Source organism: Sminthopsis crassicaudata, chromosome 3 (assembly GCF_048593235.1).
Source record: "Sminthopsis crassicaudata isolate SCR6 chromosome 3, ASM4859323v1, whole genome shotgun sequence".
NCBI lineage: Eukaryota > Metazoa > Chordata > Mammalia > Dasyuromorphia > Dasyuridae > Sminthopsis > Sminthopsis crassicaudata.
This window is the reverse complement of record NC_133619.1, coordinates 510,679,113-510,697,186: the sequence shown is the minus strand read 5'-3', so window position 1 is coordinate 510,697,186 and position 18,074 is coordinate 510,679,113. Positions and strand designations below refer to the sequence as shown.

The 18,074-nt window shown below is 48.4% G+C and overlaps 1 protein-coding gene and 1 long non-coding RNA gene across 3 annotated transcripts in view; one reads left to right on the top strand and one right to left on the bottom strand.

The window, feature by feature from the left end:
* Window positions 1-15,769, bottom strand: part of ARHGEF17 (Rho guanine nucleotide exchange factor 17) — a 140,040-nt gene extending 124,271 nt beyond the window's left edge. The window contains 2 exon segments of the mRNA XM_074304020.1: window positions 11,433-12,449; window positions 12,451-15,769. Of these exon segments, the coding sequence (XP_074160121.1) occupies window positions 11,433-12,449; window positions 12,451-14,712 (3,279 nt within the window). The 5' untranslated portion in view covers window positions 14,713-15,769.
* Window positions 15,770-15,861: 92 nt separating this feature from the next.
* The window catches only part of LOC141563227 (uncharacterized), a 66,269-nt gene continuing 64,056 nt past the window's right edge, over window positions 15,862-18,074 (top strand). For both annotated transcript variants that reach the window (XR_012488372.1, XR_012488373.1), the window contains exon 1: window positions 15,862-16,750. This is a non-coding gene — a long non-coding RNA (uncharacterized LOC141563227). The remainder of the gene's footprint in view (window positions 16,751-18,074) is intronic.

The following is an 18,074-nucleotide window of genomic DNA, read 5'->3' as shown; positions in this document are numbered from 1 at the left end:
GATGTCTTTCCCAGGCCTTCCTAATCTCAGTGCCTTCCCTCTGTTAATTATCTGTGATTTATCTTGTCTCTATCTCAATTGTGCGTAGTTGTTGGAATGCCGTCTTCCCCATTAGGCTGTGAGCTCCTCGAGGGCTGGGGCTGCTTCAGCGTTTGATATATTGCCTGGCACTTACTAGGCATTTAACAAATATTTGTTGACTGACAGACCCATGAACTCCTTCCTTCTAGGGGCTCTTTTAAGTCTGAGATGGAATTGATGAGAAGATCTGCTAGAAATAACCTCCCAAATGGACTCCTTGTCCGGGACAGCCTTACTCACCAAAGAACAATCAAGATAATTTGGCTCAAAGCAAAAGATCTCTAAGTCCTTTGAACTCTAGGATTCAGAGAAGTTGAGATCTGCAATGTTGTGTGTCTAAGAGTCCATTATCCTGGGGAATTCGAGGAAGGTCACACAAGGAATCATCAGCATTTAAGGCAACTGAAACCCTGGATTTTGTGATTCTGAAGCCAGCGTTCCTCCTTCTCTGCGGTAAGATAATATTACCCCCATATTATAGATAAGGCAGCTATTGCTTAATGAAATTAACTCTCAATTAAGGTTCAAGGTTCAATGCTTCTGCAAGCCCAAGAGAAGCCCTCTTCACATACGGACAGGACCTTAGGCTTTCCCATCTGGATTTTATAATTCTTTTGTGAGCAAGGCCAGGGAAGGATTATTAGTCCCATTTTTTACAGTCTAAGAGACTGAGATCCAGAGAGGGAAAAGTGAGCAAAGCTCGCCGTCGGTTAGTGATCAGTCCTGGGACTAGAGCTAGAGTCTTCTGGCTTCCAGTCCAAAACCCATCAGCTGTCCTACCCCTCCAACTCCTCGAAGGCAGGTGGGGAGGGGCTGAGGTGAAACCGCTCCCGAGTAAGCCTGGCATTCAGGGAAAAGAGTAGATGGCTCCTTTCTCCACCATTATTAATGGTGGGAACACAAGCAAATCACTGAATTTCATTAGGCATGAGCTGTCTTATCTATAAAATAGGGGTAATGCTATCTTACCTTCAGCGCAGAAAGAACATTAGCTTAAGTATCACAAAATCTGAGCTTTCAGCTTTCATATAGATGCCAGTGAATCCTCATGTGACCTTTTACAAATTTTCCCTTTGAGAAGATTTTATACTGCCAATGTCTTCTGACTAATAGGGACTCAGGACTCAAAGATCCCTTTCAGCTTTGACACTTTCTGCTCTGAAGTCCTTCTCAGCTCTAACATTTTGTATTTATTTTTTAATTAAAGCTTTTTGTTTTCAAAATATGTACATGAATAATTTTTGACATTCTCCCCTACAAAACCCTTTGTTCTAATTTTTCCCTCCCTTCACCGCCTCCCCTCCCCTAGTCAGCAAGTGATAAAATATCTAACATTTTGTATGCTTAATCCTTTTCACATTTTAATTAACATTCTCTGTTCTCAGTGGGGACACTGAGTCAACTTTGAGATTTCTCTCCATTTTATAAAACCTTCAACTCTGCTGAAGTAGCAAAGCTAAGTGGAGTTAATATCTGAGGTGCACACATTTAGCTCTGACAGTTTGTTTGAAGGTCCCTTAGATCTGTGATATTCTATGTTCCGAGATTCCTCTCAGTACTGCCATCCTAAGTTCTAAAGTCTCTTGCGAAGTTGACATTCTCTGTTCTAGGGTTCCTCTTACTTCTGTCATCCTAAGTTCTAAGGTATTTTCCAGGGCTGACAGTCTTTGTTCTAAGGTCCTTTCTAACTGACGCTGTGTTCTCAGGTCCCTTCTATGTTCTGTGTTCTATGCTCTGAGGACCTCCTCGACTCTGATTTAAAGGCTCCTCTCAGCTTGGTTATCCTAGGCTCTATGATCTAAGGTCAATTCAGCTCTGGCAGGCTGAGAATATGACACAGATGGAGGTCAGTAGGAGCAGGAGGATGGGCCTCCAGGGGAAACACGAAAAGATCAGGCTCTTTTGCCTGCTAGGGGTGGGGGGAAAGCTGACAGCAGAAGAAAGGAGAGAAGAACATTGCATAAATGAGTCATTCTCCTTCCTTAGTCCTTGGGGAAAGCAGGGAAAGAGGGGGGTGGGAAAAGGGTAGGATGAGGAATCTGCAATAGAGAGAAAGCTATAGCCAGGACCTGGCCCAACCCGGAGCACTGCCCACACAGCCAAGGGCGAGCTAATGAGACCTCATTAGGAGAAGAGTCATGGAAGGCTGCTGAGGGAGGGCCTGTTATCTCCAGACTCACACTGATCCCTGATTCCATACGAGTGAGGAGGAGGGCCAGCTCTGGAGTGAGAAAGACCATCTTCTGGAGTTCAAATCTGTCCTTGGAGACTTACTGGCTGTGTGACCCTGGCCAGTCACTTAACCCTGTTTGCCTCAGTTTCCTCATCTGTAAAATGAGTGAGTTGGGCTGGAGACATCTAAGGTCCTTCCCAGTTCTATGTTTTTAGGATCCCATGAGGTTACAGGGAGGCAAGGAGAAACTTCCGAATGATTAGAGTTATACCAAATGGAGTCAGCTATATTGGGAAGTAGTGGGATTTTCCTCCCTGGAAAACTTTAAGCAAATGGCCTTCCTTCCACCCCCACCCCCGGGTCACACAGCTAGTAAATATAAAGTATCTGAGGCTGGATTTGAACTCAGGTCCTCCTGACTCTAAGGCTGGTACTCTATCCACTGCGCCACCCTGTGCCCCCAACAAAGACCTCTGACCAGTTTTTGGAATTCTGGTACCTTCTCTAAGTCTTACAATTAGCCTAGAGAGTTTGAGTGACTTGTTTAATGTCATACAGCCGTTCTGTATGAGAGGAAAGACATTTTTAATCCTCATGCACAGAATGCAATCTGTGATTATTTTTGTGACTATCTCTCATATCCATACTGCTATGCCCTTTTAGTGGGCTAGGACAGACTGATCCTCATTAAGCAGTTGGGGATACTGAGTCCCAGCAAAGGGACCTGGCCAAAGTGAGTCAGGACTAGAACCCATGTATTACTATAAACTTTGTAACTCGAAAGACCAAGAGGATCAGAAGATTTAGGGTTGGGAGGGACCCTGGAGATCATCCTCTATTCTAACTTCTTTTAATCAGAGGGAAAAAGAGACGCAGAGAGTTAGAAGGAACATACTCAAATTACTCAAAAGCAGAAACAGAGTTTGAGCTCAAGCCCTCTGATTCCAAATATCACATTAAACTACGGCTATCGCCTTCCTCTCACCCCCAACCCTGCTGTGGACGCTGATCTCAGCCCCCCAAAGCTGCTCCTTCGGGAGAGTCACCGCCCACTGTGCGAAGATCACTGTCCACTCAGATCAGCCCCTCTCCTTCTTTCCCAGAACAGAAGCTGGTGGGGGGTGGGAGCAGTGTCAGGTCAAGGCCAGCAGCAACTGGTAGCTTTAACTCCTCCTTCCCCAAAGTGCTTTCTGCACAGAGCTGGATGTGGGAGAGGACAGGCTAGACCTCCCAAGGGGGAGAGGAAAGGGCGGGGGATCTGGGACCGAGTCGGATGCTGGTTTTATGTATATCTCTCCACTCTTTTTATGTATATCTTTCCACTCTGGCTTTCCGTAGCCCTCATGAAAAAACCCACCCTCTTCAGCCTGGCAAGGACTGGGAGGCGGGATATCTGGGCTCTGCCACGGACTTGTACCAACAACAGGGAAACCCCTACTCCTCTCTGGGTCCTTCCTTAAATGCAAGGAGGGGAGGGCAAAATCTGTTTTTGCCTTTGGATCCCTTCGGCCAAATATGGCGTCTGGCACAGAGTAGGTGCTTGGAGTCTGCTGGACCCTGGAGGCAGGAAGACTTGCATTCAAAGCCCCCCTCAGATATTCACAAGCTGGTGGCTCTGGGCAAGCCACTTAGTTTCTCTGTGCCTCAGTTTTCTCATCTGTCAATAGAAAGGGTTGGATTCTGTGGTCACCAAGGTGCCTTTTAGCTTTATGTCTATGATCCTATGAAATTTTTATTTCTTTCAAATCTCAGGTGAGATCCTACCTTTTACATGAAACCTTTTTCTGATATCCCTAAATAGGGGTAACTTCCCCCCAAACTATCTTGTATTCATTTCTTATCTATACCATATATATTTATGCATGTACATGTTATCTTCCCAGCTAGATTGAAGGAAGGAACTATTTCTTTTTTGACCTTTGCTTTTTTGGGGACAAGCATAGTGCCCAGCTTAATAAATGCTTATTTATTACTAGATGATCCTTTCAGACTCTAACACTCCATGTTCTAAGATCCCTTATTGCTTTAAAATTCTATCTTCTAAAAATAAATAAATAAATAAATGAACAAATAAACAAATGAATAAATAAATAAATAAATAAATAAATGAAAGGAAATTCTATCTTCTCAGGGTGTCTATCAACTCTAACATTCTCTGTTCTAAGGTCCCTTCCAGTAGAGACATTCTGTGTCCTACATAGCTCCTTTGTGAGCTTCTGAGACATATTCAAGAAATGAGACAGCTCCTGCCTTTCCCTGCTAGTCTAAGAGAGCCCCCCACACTCTCCATCTTTCGAAATAATAGCCATGTCAGATTATCCCCCCCATTCTGACTTTTGAGTCCTATCCAGAAACCTGTTAACAGCAGCAGCATCTTCCCACCAGATTCTCAGTTTTAAGAAGTTCTTCCCTACATAAAACTGAAATTAATCGCTGTGACTTCTTCCCATTGATCTTCTCTTAACTCTGCTCTCTAGGACTAAACAGAACAAATGTAAGCTGGCTTCCACAAAATAGTCTTCAAAGAAAAGAATTGTGCCTTCTGAAAGCTTTTAGGGCTTCACTTCTTGCTTCACTTTGGAACCACCTTATTCTCCCTCAGCCTGACAAGCTCCTCCTATTCCCTCAACAGCACTTACAGTCACTTCCCAAATCCTGTGCCATACCTTCCTAGCCTTTCTAGATCACTTCTCCCCTTCCCTATGGTTCTCATCCAAATCCAGGACTCCTCCCTTCCCTCCCCATTGTGTAGCAGCCCCATCCATACCCCCCAAAACAATCTAATTCTTACCACTGAGACTGCGTCTAAGCTGTTTCTCCCACCTTGAAAACTCTCATCCTCTCTCTTCCCTATTGTTTAAATGAAACTACTCTCTCTGAAGGCATCCATAATAACTTTATTGTTAAATTTACCGTCCTGTTCTCAGTCCTGATCCTTAGGACTTTTTAGTAGCACTGAACACTGTTGGGGCCTCTCTCCAGCTTCTCATGTCCTAGACTTGTTTCTCCTCCTAACTGTCCCACTGTCCCTTCTCAACCTTTTCTGCTGATTATTCAACTACATCAAGCCCTGCTAACTGTGACTATTCCCCAAGATTCTGCCCTGATCCCCTTTCTCTTTTAACTCTATCATTTGGTGATCTCATCATGGGTTCATTTATCATCTCTATGTAGCTGATTCCCAGCTCTCCTTAGTCATAAATTGTCAATTGTTTCTTGGGCATCTCAAACTGAATATCCCAAAGGCACCTGGTTCATTATATTCAAAGCAAAACTCATTATCTCCTTTCAGGGCACTACCATCCTCTGTGTACAGGGCCTTCCACCTTGACCATCCTTGGTTCCTTATTTGAACTCACATCATATATCTAAGAAATTTGTTCTATATTTCTATAATAATGGTTCTTTCTATCTTCACAATATTTCCTTTTTCTCCACTTCCATATCTATAATAATTATTCTACCTTCACAATACCTGTTGTATATGTCCCCTTTTCTCCATATCTATAATTGTTCTTTCTACCTCCACAATACCTCTTGTATATGTCCCCTTTTCTCCATTTCCATATTTATAATAATTGTCCTTTCTCCTTTCACAATATCTCTTATATATGTCCCCTTTGTCCACCTCCATATCTATAATTACCTCTTTTTATCTTCACAGTATCTGTTGTATATTTCCCCCTTTCTCCATCTCTATATCTATAATAATTGTTTTTTCTACCTTCACAATATCTCTTGTATATGTCACTCTCTTTCCATTCATACACTAACAATCTTAGGTCAGACACTCACCTAGTTACCTCCCAAATGCTAACTCATCTGCTTGCCTCACAATTTTCCTCTTTCCAATATATAAATGTGCCATCTCCCCGCTCTCCATCCAATCAACTCTAGTGGCTCCCAACTGCCTCCAGGATCAATAAGAAAATCTTTTTGGCTTACTACTTACTAGTAGTAGTCCCTTCCCACTTTTCCAGTCTTCCTACACCTTATACTGTCTGTTGCCCCAAATGGACTCTTCAATCCAATGACACTGGTCTCCATCACACATGATACTTCAATTCTATGCTCCAAGAAGTTTTCATTGGTTGCCCCCCAATGCCTATGATGCTCTCCCTCCTCATTTCCACTTCCAGGATTGGCTTCCTCCAGGTCTCAGTTAAATTCTCACCTTCTGTAAGGGGCTTTTCTCAATTCTCCTTAATGCCTGATTATAGGTGTATATTTTGAATATAGTTGTTTGGATGTTGGATGTTGTCTCTCCCATTAGAAGACCATTTTTTTTGCCTTTCTTTTTCTTTTCTTTCTTTCCTTTTTTTTTTTTTTTTTTTTTTTTTTTGCTGAGGAAATTGGGGTTAAGTGACTTGCCCAGAGTCACACAGCTAGGAGGTGTTAAGTGTCTGAAGCCGGATTCGAACTCTGGTCCTCCAGACTTCAGGGCCGGTGCTCTATGCACTACACCACCTAGCTGCCCTCTTTTGCCCTTCTTCATAGCTACAACTTAGCACAATTCTTGGTATATAATGAGTGCTTAATAAATGCTTGTCAATTGATTGGCCAAATCTCATCTAGTTTTCCAGTTTTGCTCAAACTTTGCTTGTCTCCTCCAGAATGCCCTTCTTCAGTAGCCTGGTTCATTCTAATCTCTCCTTCTAATGAGTTCCTCTAGGCCTCAGAGTCAGATTCAGAGAATTTCATAGTTGAAATGGCCTTGGGATGCCATCTTGTCCAACCTAGAACCAATATATCTGACCAATAGTCACCTGAGCCTCTGCTTGGAATTCCAATGACGGTGAACCCAAGCCTTCTGAGGTAGCCCACTGTACTTTGGGATGGTTCTCATTTGTTAAGGATATTTTTTCCAGATATTAAGTCTAAATTTGTCTGCCACTCCCACATATAATTCCTGGTTCTGCCCTTTGAAGCAAGTGGAACAAATCTAATCCCCTTTCCTCATGACAACCCTACAAAGACTTGAAGACAGCTTAGCAGGTTCTACTAAGTCTTCTACAGATTAAACCTTTTCAATTCCATCAACTTTATGATCTTTATGATCTGACTCTCCATATCTTAACATTTCATTCTATTCTGTTTTATATGAACATTTCTTCAGTGTCATGCCTTATTTCCTAGACTGCAAGCTCCCTTAGAATAGGACTTCTGGATAATCTTTCACTGTTTCCCCGTGCCCGACCACTCCTTCCCTCCTCCTCCTCGGACTTCAGACTGTGAGCTCCAAGGACCAAGGGCCTGGGTCTCCTCTTCTTTCTGCCTTCCTCACAGCAAAGCCAAGCTCCATCACACAGAGAATAGTCATGACACAAGTACATAATAAGGGCTCCAAAGTGCTTCACATAAGTTACCTCACTTGATTCTCACACCAACCTTGGGAATTAGGTGCTTTCACAATCTCCATATTAAGATTTCTAAGAGACTCAGAGAAATGAAATGACTTGTTGAGGTTCACACAGTAAGAATCTGAGGTAAAAGGGCAAAAGTAGGATTCCATCCACTATGTCAGTTTGCCTACTGCAAATGAATGAGGAAGACCTTGAGTTCCCAGGGAGAAGGGAGTTACATTGTTGATGGTGATGGTGCTAGTGGTGAATCCTTCCCTGACAATTTATTTTCCCTTCTTTGTTTTACAAAAGTTCATTTGAATAATTAACAGTATATCTCTTTCTACTCCGTAAAGCACTGGATCACCCTTTACTTCATTTAGTTCTCACAACAGAAATATGATTGGTACCCAATGCAAGTGAAGAAACAGGTACAAAGACAGTGATGGCCTGCCTTCCATCACACAGCTGGCAACACTGGGCTCAAACCAAGGTCTCCTGTCCCCCTTCCACTCCTGCACAAGGTTTCCCTTCCATATAATCATGCCCATTTGACAGATAAAGAAACTTGAGTCTACAGAAGTTAAGAAGACAGAAGCATAATCTCTATCAGATTGTTTGCTATCTTGGGGAGGGAGGAAGAAAAGAAATTGGAACTCAAAATCTTACAAACTATCTTTACATATAATTGGAAAAAATACTATTAAAAATTTTTGAAGCACTTGACTGTGAGGCCTGTGGGGAATAGAACAGAGGTGAGCAGCCCTACTAGGTGAGATATGTGGTGTCACTAGCAGATTCCAAAGCACCAAGGTGAGTTAGTCCTCCACACATGGGTCTGGTTACCTCACTTACGCTCTGTGTACTCTTTGGGAAAAAGGGCCAGTATCTTCCTTTCATGTTCCTATTACAATTAAAGCTGTTTGAATTTCCCAGAAAAAATATTTTTTCTTTTCAGAATCCAGGTGTCTTGACTTCCAGGCCTGGGGCCCTTTCTTTCAGATTCTGATGTCCTACTTTCATGGGTCACTGGGTGACATCGGTCAATTCAAGTCAATTCAACAAAGATTCATCTTTCTAAATTCAAATCCAACTTCAATATTTCCTAGCTGTATCACCCTGGAAAGTCACTTAATTCTGTTTGCCTCAGTTTCCTCATCTGTAAAATGAGCCAGAGATGGAAAGGGCAAACCACTCAGTATCTTTGCTAGGAAAACCCCAAATGGGACCAGGAAGATTAGAACATGAAAACTCAACAATAACTGCTTCATTATCTCTAAAAAGAGATCTCAGAGGTCCATTCTGGCTCCAGACCTATGCATTTGTAATAGATTTCTGAAGCTATGAAGATCAGAGGAGGAGACAACAGTTAGAGCAGAATGTCTGGAACAGAAAGTACATGGAGAGATTCTGAGTGAGATAAGGGTAGAAAGGTGGTGGTAGACTGTGGAAGCCCTTGAGTTCCAGACTGTTTAGTCCTGGGTAAACCTTTTCCCCAATCTGAACCTCAGTTTCTTTATCTGTAAAATGAGCCAGAGAAGGAAATGGCAATCCACTCCAGTATCTCTGCCAAGAAAACCCCAAATGGGGTCAAGAAGAATAGGACATGACAACTCAATAACAACTGTTTCATTATATCTAAAAAGAGATCTCTGAGGTCTGTTCTGGCTCCAGACCTATGCATTTGTGATAGATTTCTGAAGCTATGAGGATCAGAGTAGGAGACAACAGTTAGAGCAAAATGTCTGGAACAGAAAGTACATGGAGAGAAGCTGAGTGAGATAAGGGTAGAAAGGTGGTGGTAGACTGTGGAAATCCTTGAGTTCCAGGCTGTGAAGTCTTGACTAAACCTCTTCTCCAATATGAGCCTCAGTTTCTTTCTCTGTCAAAAGGGGATAATGATCCCTGCCCGGTCTCCTCCCCAAAGTTATTGTGAGGACCAGTGAGATAACAAAGTTATTGTGAGGACCAGTGAGATAACCATGAAAAGTGCTCTAGAAATGATAAGGCCCTATGGATATGTTAAGTAAAGCAAAACCTCTCCCAAAAATAATTCTCAGCTGCTCTGAAGTCCCCCCAGTCCCCTCTAGCCCAGCCCTGGAGAACTTCTGTTTCCCTTTCTCACTCCCACCCACCCCCCACTCCCAGAATCAGATCCTCCCTGACAATCATACCAGGCCCATAGGCTTTGCCTGAGATTTCTCCAAGGCAAAGGAGGGCAGGGGGACAAGTGGACAATGGGGAGAATCTTCCCCAGCCTGGGGCCTCCCTGATGGGCCTGGGGCCCAAGAGGAGGGAAGGGGGAGGTCATACAGTCACTAATACATGGGAAAATAAGGCAGTTCTAGGAAGGAACAGAGCTATCCGGGCTTCCTTTCCCCCCTTCACCAAACCAGCTCCCTCCAGGGTGGCAGGGGAAGGGAGGGAGTCAGGGAAGTTGGCACAAGAAGAAATCAAATGAGTCCCTGGGTCAGGATCTTCTGGCTAGGGTTTTATACTCCTCAAATACAACCCAGTCACGGACAAAACCACAAATAACCTTGGCTGAGTCCTGAGTCTGGGGCTCAGAGCCCAATCCTGAGCCTCGGGTCCAGCCCAGAGAACCCACATCCCAGAGGCTAACCTAGACCCCTAGGTCTCTTTCAAGCAAAGGGAGAAGAGGGGGATCCCTTTTACTTGAGGCATCAGGAAAGGCTTCCTGGAGGCGGTGGCAGCTGAGCTGGGCTAGGAAGAGAAGCATTTGAACAGCAAGACCATATATAGAGATAGGAGACTGGTAGAATCCTTTCCAGGTATGGGCGTTGACATAGGAACAGAGACAGGAAAAGACAGCATGGTATGGCCCATGTCCTTTCCAGAGCTCATAGACCACAGGGTCTAAATCCTGGAGTTGAGATATGAGCCAAGTGCAAGTCCAGGGTCTGAGCCCAGAGCCCAGTCAATGAACCCAAAGCATCACAGTATCATGGGATTTGGGGCAGGAAGGGACTTTGGAGATCATCTAGTCTAGGGTTTCTTAACCCTTTTTTGGTGACCTATACCCCTTTTTTAAGTCTGGGAAAATATCTGGATCCCTTCTCAGAACCATGTTTCTACTTTATTTTTATTTGGGGGATAGGCAATTGGGTTTATGTAACTTGACCAGGGTCACACAGTTAATAAGAATCTGAGGCTGAATTTGCCATCGACCTACTCCAAAAGCATGTTTTTAAATGTATCAAATAAAATAAATTAGAATGACAAAAGTTATACTGAAATACAGTTACCAAACTATGAAAATCAAGAACCTCAGGGAAGGAATGCTAGCTCCTAGCCGAAAAGACTCATTTTAGAGAGGAAGATGCTGAGAACCAGACAGAGTGACTTGCCTAGCAGGGCTCCAAACCCAGTTTTCTTTCCACGGGCCCAGTAACCAGTGAGACCAAGGCTTTGGGGCCTTTTGCCTTGGCTTTGGCTAAAGAAGAGAAGATGTGACAGGCTAGATTACGACTTGATGATGAGGTCTGGGCAATGGGCCTCTTTCAAGAATGACATTCATTCCAGGTAGATTGGTACAGAGACTCCAATTGAAAGAACAGATATTAATTCTTTGAGATAAATTTTTCTGAATAAATAAAGCACAGAAGAAACATTGGCAAATAGATCTTATCCTCTTGTTAAAGGAGTATTCCTTTATAAATGGATAAGAATCCTTTGTAATTAGCATCTATTTGCTGGATTCCCCAAAACATATGAATCAAATGGCGTTCCCATCCATGACGTTTAGCTTCAGTGACTTCTCCCTCTCTTTTCCCGCTGCCCCGTGACCCTGCCTCCCAAACTCCCTCAATACTCACCACTTGGGGTTTGCTCTGGCTCTGCCTCCTTTCACTGGGAATGGGGTCTTCGGGGGGCCGCGCCGCCTCGGACGGTTTGGCTTCTGAGGAGGTTGGGGTGGCTGGAGTGGACTGGGACAAGTCTGTGGGCCCACCAGCCGGGGCCTCGCTGGAACGGAGGGTCAGCATGTACTGCTTGGTCACATCCTCCAGGGAGGGCACCTGGAGGGCCGGATAGACCTTATTTGCGGATCCTGAGGTCTCGGGGCCTGTGGCTATTGGCTCAGGGGCCTCAATGGGGATGAAGGCAGCTGGCTCGCTGGCATGTCGAACATGGCGAGAGCCGAGCTGGGCCCTCCCCAGTGTAGCCGTGTCCTCCTCTTTTCGGAACTCCTGATGACTGCTCCGGGCTGGCCGTTTCTTGGAGCTCCGACGGGCAAGCCGCGGGGACAGCACATCAGCTAGCTTGGGGTCGAGGTGGAAATCTAGGGGGGCAGTGGCTGACAGAGTCTTGGGCAGAACTCTCTCAGACTGAGCCCTGGTCTTTCCTGGTTCACCTGACTGATGTTCCAGTAGGATGGGCTCGCTGCTGGCTGGGGGGAGGGCTGCCTCCAGGATAGGCTCCCCACCAGGGCCCTCAAACTCCGGGCCGGCCTGCTCCCCACGCCGGCTGGGGTCACTCAATGACTTCTTCTTGGCTGCTCTACCGTGGACTCGCTCGTCTGCCGCCCGGCCCAGGGCACCTGGCTGGTGGACCACACTCTGGATCACCGCCTGGAAGTCCTTCCCCCCATCACTGCCAATGGAAGAGTCACTGGCCCCAGCAGCCCCACAATCTGCCAAGGCCACAGCTGATGCTGGGGGAAGCCCTGCCTTTGGGCCCAGAGAGCCCAGCAAGTTGCTGTCTACAGAGAAGCCTGAGGACTCCTCCAGTGGGGCAGGCCGCCGGTGGTGAGGCATTGGGTCACTCAGGGAACGGTAGGCCTCACTAGCATCTCCATTGCTGAGGTCTGTCCCGCCAGGGCCGAGGGGGGGGCCCCTTCCGGCGCCGACGTAGGGCACCCGGGGTCCCTGGGGCATCCAGAGGGCCGGTGGCGGGGGCCCGGCCTCCTTCGACTGGGGGGCCACTGGGATTCATCCGAGATGAGGAGAGAGGGAACTCACCAGACTTCCACTCTGAGAGAGGCCCTAGGCCCCTGTAAGCAATACTAGCTGGTTCAGGTTCCGTCACAATGCCCTCATCAGTCAGACTGGATTCGTGGCCTGACAGTTCCTCCAGGGATCTCCGGCAGGGAGAACTTGTGGGCAGGTGCAGGGCAGGGGGGGATCCTCCCTCATCCCGCCGGGCCCCCATCTGGCTAATCTTCTCAAATACTTGCTGGGCTTCCTGCACATATTGATCCTGTACGACCTCAGGGAGCCCTTCCTCCTCTTCCTCCTCCTCAGCCCTCCGTCTTGCAAGGAGCAGTTCCGAGGAGCTGGGCTTCAGTGCCCCTGTGCGGGAGAGCCTCCGAGGAGATGGTGCTTCTGAGCAGGAGAAAGATTTTGCCCGGCGCAATGTGGCTGTGAGGTCCTTGAGGGTTGGGCGAGTGCCCAGGGCCTGCCTGCCAGGAGCAAGCAGAGATGCCTGATGCCCAGTCAGCTCTGTGTCCTCAGAGGCATCGCCACAGCTTTGTGGGGTTCCATCCTGATCCCCAGGTCGTCGGCCACTCCGACGGACCTTCAGTTCAGAGAGGTCAGAACGGAGGAAACTAAGCAGGGTCAGCGTCTCGCTGGCAATGTCAGGGTTTGACAGGGACTTCCGCTGACGGCTTTTCTCCAGCTCCACAGCCTTATAGCTGGGCTCCACAGCCTCACTGGGTCTGTCCCTCTGTCCCTTGCCGGTACACACCAGCGGCTTTGGCCTGGCATGTGCCTGAGGCCGGAGGAAACCATCCCCTGTACCAAAGCTAGGTGATCGATACAAGCCCCAGCTTCCTCTTCCAGTCCAAAGATCCTCCTCCCTCAGCTTCTCTGCGCTTGAGTGCCGGCCAAGGCTGGCCACATAGGGTGGAAAACTCACCTTGGCCACCCGAGAGACCATGGGGAAGGTGCTCCCAAAACTCTCTGGCAGGCCCTTACTGAGCTGCTTGAGGCCTTCCTGTGATCCTCGAGCCAACTGAAGGCCTTCGGATCCACATCCTGGCCCCTGGGGGTCCAGTCCCTGATCTTCAGGGATCTGCTCAGGGGAGTCCATCCTGCCTGGTTTTAACCCATCATTGTCCAGATCCCACCCCCCTGCAGAGGCCTCTTTCCTGTAGGAGGAAGCCTGGAGAATACCTTCTTCCTTCAAACAGTCTCCTTCGTTGCCAGAACCTCCGGAGGGCTGGGCCCCTGGGCTAGGGGCAGCACAGATCCCCGGGGCCCCGGCCTGCTCTTCCTCCTCGCTGGAGCTCTCTCCTCTGCTCAGGCTGTGGCTGACAGGATAGAAGGCAGTGGCAGGAGAGGAGGAGGAGCAGACAGAGGCCTGGGGGCCGGCGTGTGGTTGGCAGTAACTATGCCAAGAATGTGAACTATCCGCCTGCTGCTGCCTCCTCCCCTCGGCCTGGGCCCGGGGCAGGGGGGACCGAAGGCCAGAGAGGGGGAAACAGGTCCTGGGGGGAGGTGGAGGCGGCTGCTGGCGGCCAGGGGGCTCCTCTGGGCTCTGAGCCCCGTCGTCTCGCGTGGGGGAAGCAGAGGCCGGGCTGGAGGACCAAAGGCCATCGGGGCTCGGCCGTCTGAAGCTCTGGCCTCCGAAAAGTTTGCGCATCTCCGTGACGCTGGGCCAGTGGCCCGGGGGCTCCGACCCGGGCCCGCCCCCACCAACTCCGGCTGCTGCTCCAGATCCTTCTTCAGCCGAGAACTGTCCCCTGCGGAACTCCGACGGCGCCCCCTCCCGGCCTCGAGTCCAATGGGCCTCTTCTTCACTGGGGGAGCCCGTCCCGGGGATCAGGCTCTGACTGTGGCTTCTACTCCTGCTCCGCGACCCTCGGCCGGCGCAGTCGAAGCGCTGGGACAACTGACGGACCGACGGCGAGAGGCTGCGCAGGGGCCTCGGGGAGCACGTCGCCGCAGCCCCGGTACTTCCCGACGCCAGCTTAGAGACGCGCCGGGAAGCCGCCAGGGTGGTGGTGCCCGGAGCCCGTCGCCGGAGCCCCGGGGACGAGGAGGTGGTCTCCTCGGCGCAGTCCGCCCTGTCGGAGCCCGGACCGCCGCTCCAGCGTTCCAGCCGTTTGAACGAGATGCTCCGGTAGAGCGGGGGCGGGGGCGGCCCGTCGGTCATGGCTCAGCCCGGAAGGGCACGGAGAAGACTGGGCTGAGAGGTGAGGAGTGGGGCTTTGGGGTCCTTCCGAAAGGAGAAGGTGGTGATCCTCTGGAAGGGCTGAGGAGACAGAGGTCTCAGCTCGTCATGGCAGCCCCTTCCCCCTGCGCAGGAGGCCAACCCCTGTCTGATCCCCAATCCCAGTCCCTACAGCGTGCGGAGTCCCCGCAGGAGCGGGCCCATGTACTACTCTGCGAAGGGAGGAGGGTTCGGGGGCTGAAGGGGGGGGTGGGAAGGATGAGAACTTGGATGGGGAGATGAATGAGTGCGGGGAGGGCAGTACGGAAGAGAGCTGAGGGGATGGATGAGAGTTGGAGAAGATGGACAAGAGCTGGGGATGAAAGAGATATGGAGGATGGATGAGGGGGGATGGATGGGGAAGACTGTATGAAAACTGGGGAGAATGGATTAGGGGGGGGGACGGAGCTGAGGAGAGACCGATGGGATGAGGGGAGAAGGAAGGGAGGGAGGGGAACTGAGAAGGAGGGAGAGAGGGCGCAGGGGAGAGAGGAGGGAGGAACTTGGGAAAGAGGGAAGGAGAGACGAGAGCAGGGAGGAGGGACAAGGGGGGACGCGGGGAGCTCCCGCGGCCCAAACTTCTCTCCCCCCACCCAAGCCTCTCCTGTGAACGAGCAAGAGAGAGAACGAGCAACTAACTTTTCCCCAGGCTCAAGTTTTCACGTCCGCTCGCAGCCGGGAAAACGGCGGTGCTGGAAGCTCCATAATCCGGGCCGGGCCCCCGGTGCGCCTCAGCCCCAGCCCCAGCTCCGGCCCCTGCCCGGGTCCACCGTCTCAGCCTCAGTCTCCACCTTTGCCCGGCCCGGGGACATCGCGGCCCGGGGGCGAGGGCAGGGGCCCCGGGCCGCCCCCGCCCCCCGATAGAGATCCGCCTTGGAGGGCCTACGGAAAGGGAGCTCCGGGGGAGAATCCTTTTCCTCTGGCTTCCCCCTTTCTCACGCCGTTTCCCCCGCTTGCTTGGTCCCTCCTCCTCCTTCTCTCCCTCTCTCTTTTGTTGCCTGCAAATAAACTTTGCTGGGAGGAGGAAGGGAGGGAGGGAAAGGGGAGGCAAAGAGGGAGGGAATGGGCTGGGGAGAGGGCGGGGCCTACGAGAGGAGGAGCCACTCTACTTTGGGTCTCAGGCTGGGCTGGGACCCCCAGTGACTAAATGTACTGGACTTGGGGAGGCGGAGGAGGGGCGGTTTCAGGCCTGGGGGCTGGAGAGCCGGGGGTGGAGGAGTAGGGCTGACCTAGCTTCTCCGGCCCCGCCCCCACTCCTCCCCGGTGTCCAGGCTGGGGGGGCGGAGTTGGGGTGGCACCTCAGCCCTGCCCCTCCCCTCTTCTTCCCTCTTCTTTGGGGCTGGACTGGGAGATGCAAAGGGGGAAAGGAGCCAAAGAGGGGCGCGCCTTCCTAACCTTTTAGCTCCCATTTCTTTTCTTCTTCCACTCTTCCCTCCTCCTTTCCTTCCTCCCTCCTCTTGTACTCTTCCCTTTTTCTCTTCTCCTCTCTCCATTTTCTCATGCTTCCTTCCGAGCTTTTCTTTTTTTTTTTCTTCTTCCCTCCTTCCTTTCTCTCCCTTTTCCCCCTTTCTCCTCCCCTCTTCATTCTATCTCTTTCCCATCCTCTTCTATCTTTTTCTTCTCTCCCTCCCTTTCCCGCGTTTCGTGACGGTGGACAATGCTTTTCCTGAATTGAAGAACGAGGTTAGAACTAGGTAAACTTTACAGTCCTTTCCAGCTAGAAAGTCTTTCCTCCTCCCTCTTCCCCTTTTCTCTTCTTCTCACCCTCCCTTCACTTCTCTCCTGCAGCAACTGGGGCTACGCTGCCCTCTGCTGACTAAATCCATCAGTATCACTATGTGGGGATGTTGGCAAGGATTCTGGCCCCCAGTCAGTCATTCCTTCTTCTAGAGGTCATAGGGTTAGAGCCGGAAGAGACCTCAAAGATCATCACAAGTAACTCATTTTAGAGATGAGGAACGTGTACATGTGCCCAGAGAAGGTAAGCACCTTGCTCCAAGTCGCTCAGCTAGAAAACATTTCAAGTGGGATTTCAATCTAGGTTTTACAGACTCCAAAGCCCAATCAGTATTTTATTCACTAATCCAATTGCCTTTGGACTTAAGTGAATAAATGATAGTGGAACTTGGGAGTTGTGATACCTGGAATCCAAGAATTGTACTGTCACTGACTTGCTTTATCACCTTTCTAGTCCTTTAGTTCTTGAGGCTCAGTTTACTCCAACATAAAATGAGGAGATTGGTCTATTTCATGCCAGTACAATCCATTAGGCAACAGAAACTAGTCTTTCTTGGCAATGAAAATGCTGAATAAAAAAATAGTAATTAAAAAAAAAATTTAAAAACAACCAAAAGAACTTGAAAATAAAGTAAAAAATAGTATATTTCAATCTGTAAAAAAATCCAGAATAAAAGTCTTAAGGAAGATATCTTGCAAAAAAAAAAAAAAATGAGTTAGGGATAGGAAGACATTCATAAGTTCCCTCAGAACATGACAGGTCAGAAGACCCAGCACCAATACATATGAACAGTATAGTCTTGATCAAGTGTACTTTCCTGTCTCAGACTCAGTTTCCCCTGGTATAAAAGCAATGTGTATATGCCAAATGATCTGTAAGGCTGCATTTGGTAGTACAAAAAAGAGTTCTGAGATTCCAGATGGATGACAGGCTCGAATCCCGATTTTGTCATTGAGTTAATATTTTGATGATGTCACATCATCTTGCACTTATTTTGCATATACTCATATATTTGTAATTATCCCATGTAAATTTGAAAATGTTGTTTAACCTATCCGGGTCTTATTTTTCTCATCTGCAAATTGAACAGATCAGAGTAGGAGACTTCTGAGATCCCTTTCAACTTGAAATCTATCATCCTATGATCTTATCAGCTCTAAATCATGTGATCCTCCCTTCTAAATCCTCCTTCCTTCAGGAAGCTTTCCCAGACTACTCAACCCATTCTATCACATACACCAATGTATATATACAAAATACACAGGAGTATATACAAAATAAGTGCAAGGTGATGTGACAGCATCAAAATGACATCACTATGATGAGGTCAAAGTACAGTGTGTCCTACTGTGGCTGATCAGACCAGTACTAGCTTGGAAGGTTCTACCACAGGACACATATGTCCATATGAACATTTTGGATTGATAATGTCTCTAAATTTGTGCATCTCCCATTCCTTTTGAGCTATTGCAATTGTGCTTCACTCATAGAATACTGTATCTTCTTTGATACAAGTATACTATGTTGGGCAGTCCTGTGCCAGAGTCCCACAGGTCCCACAACTGAT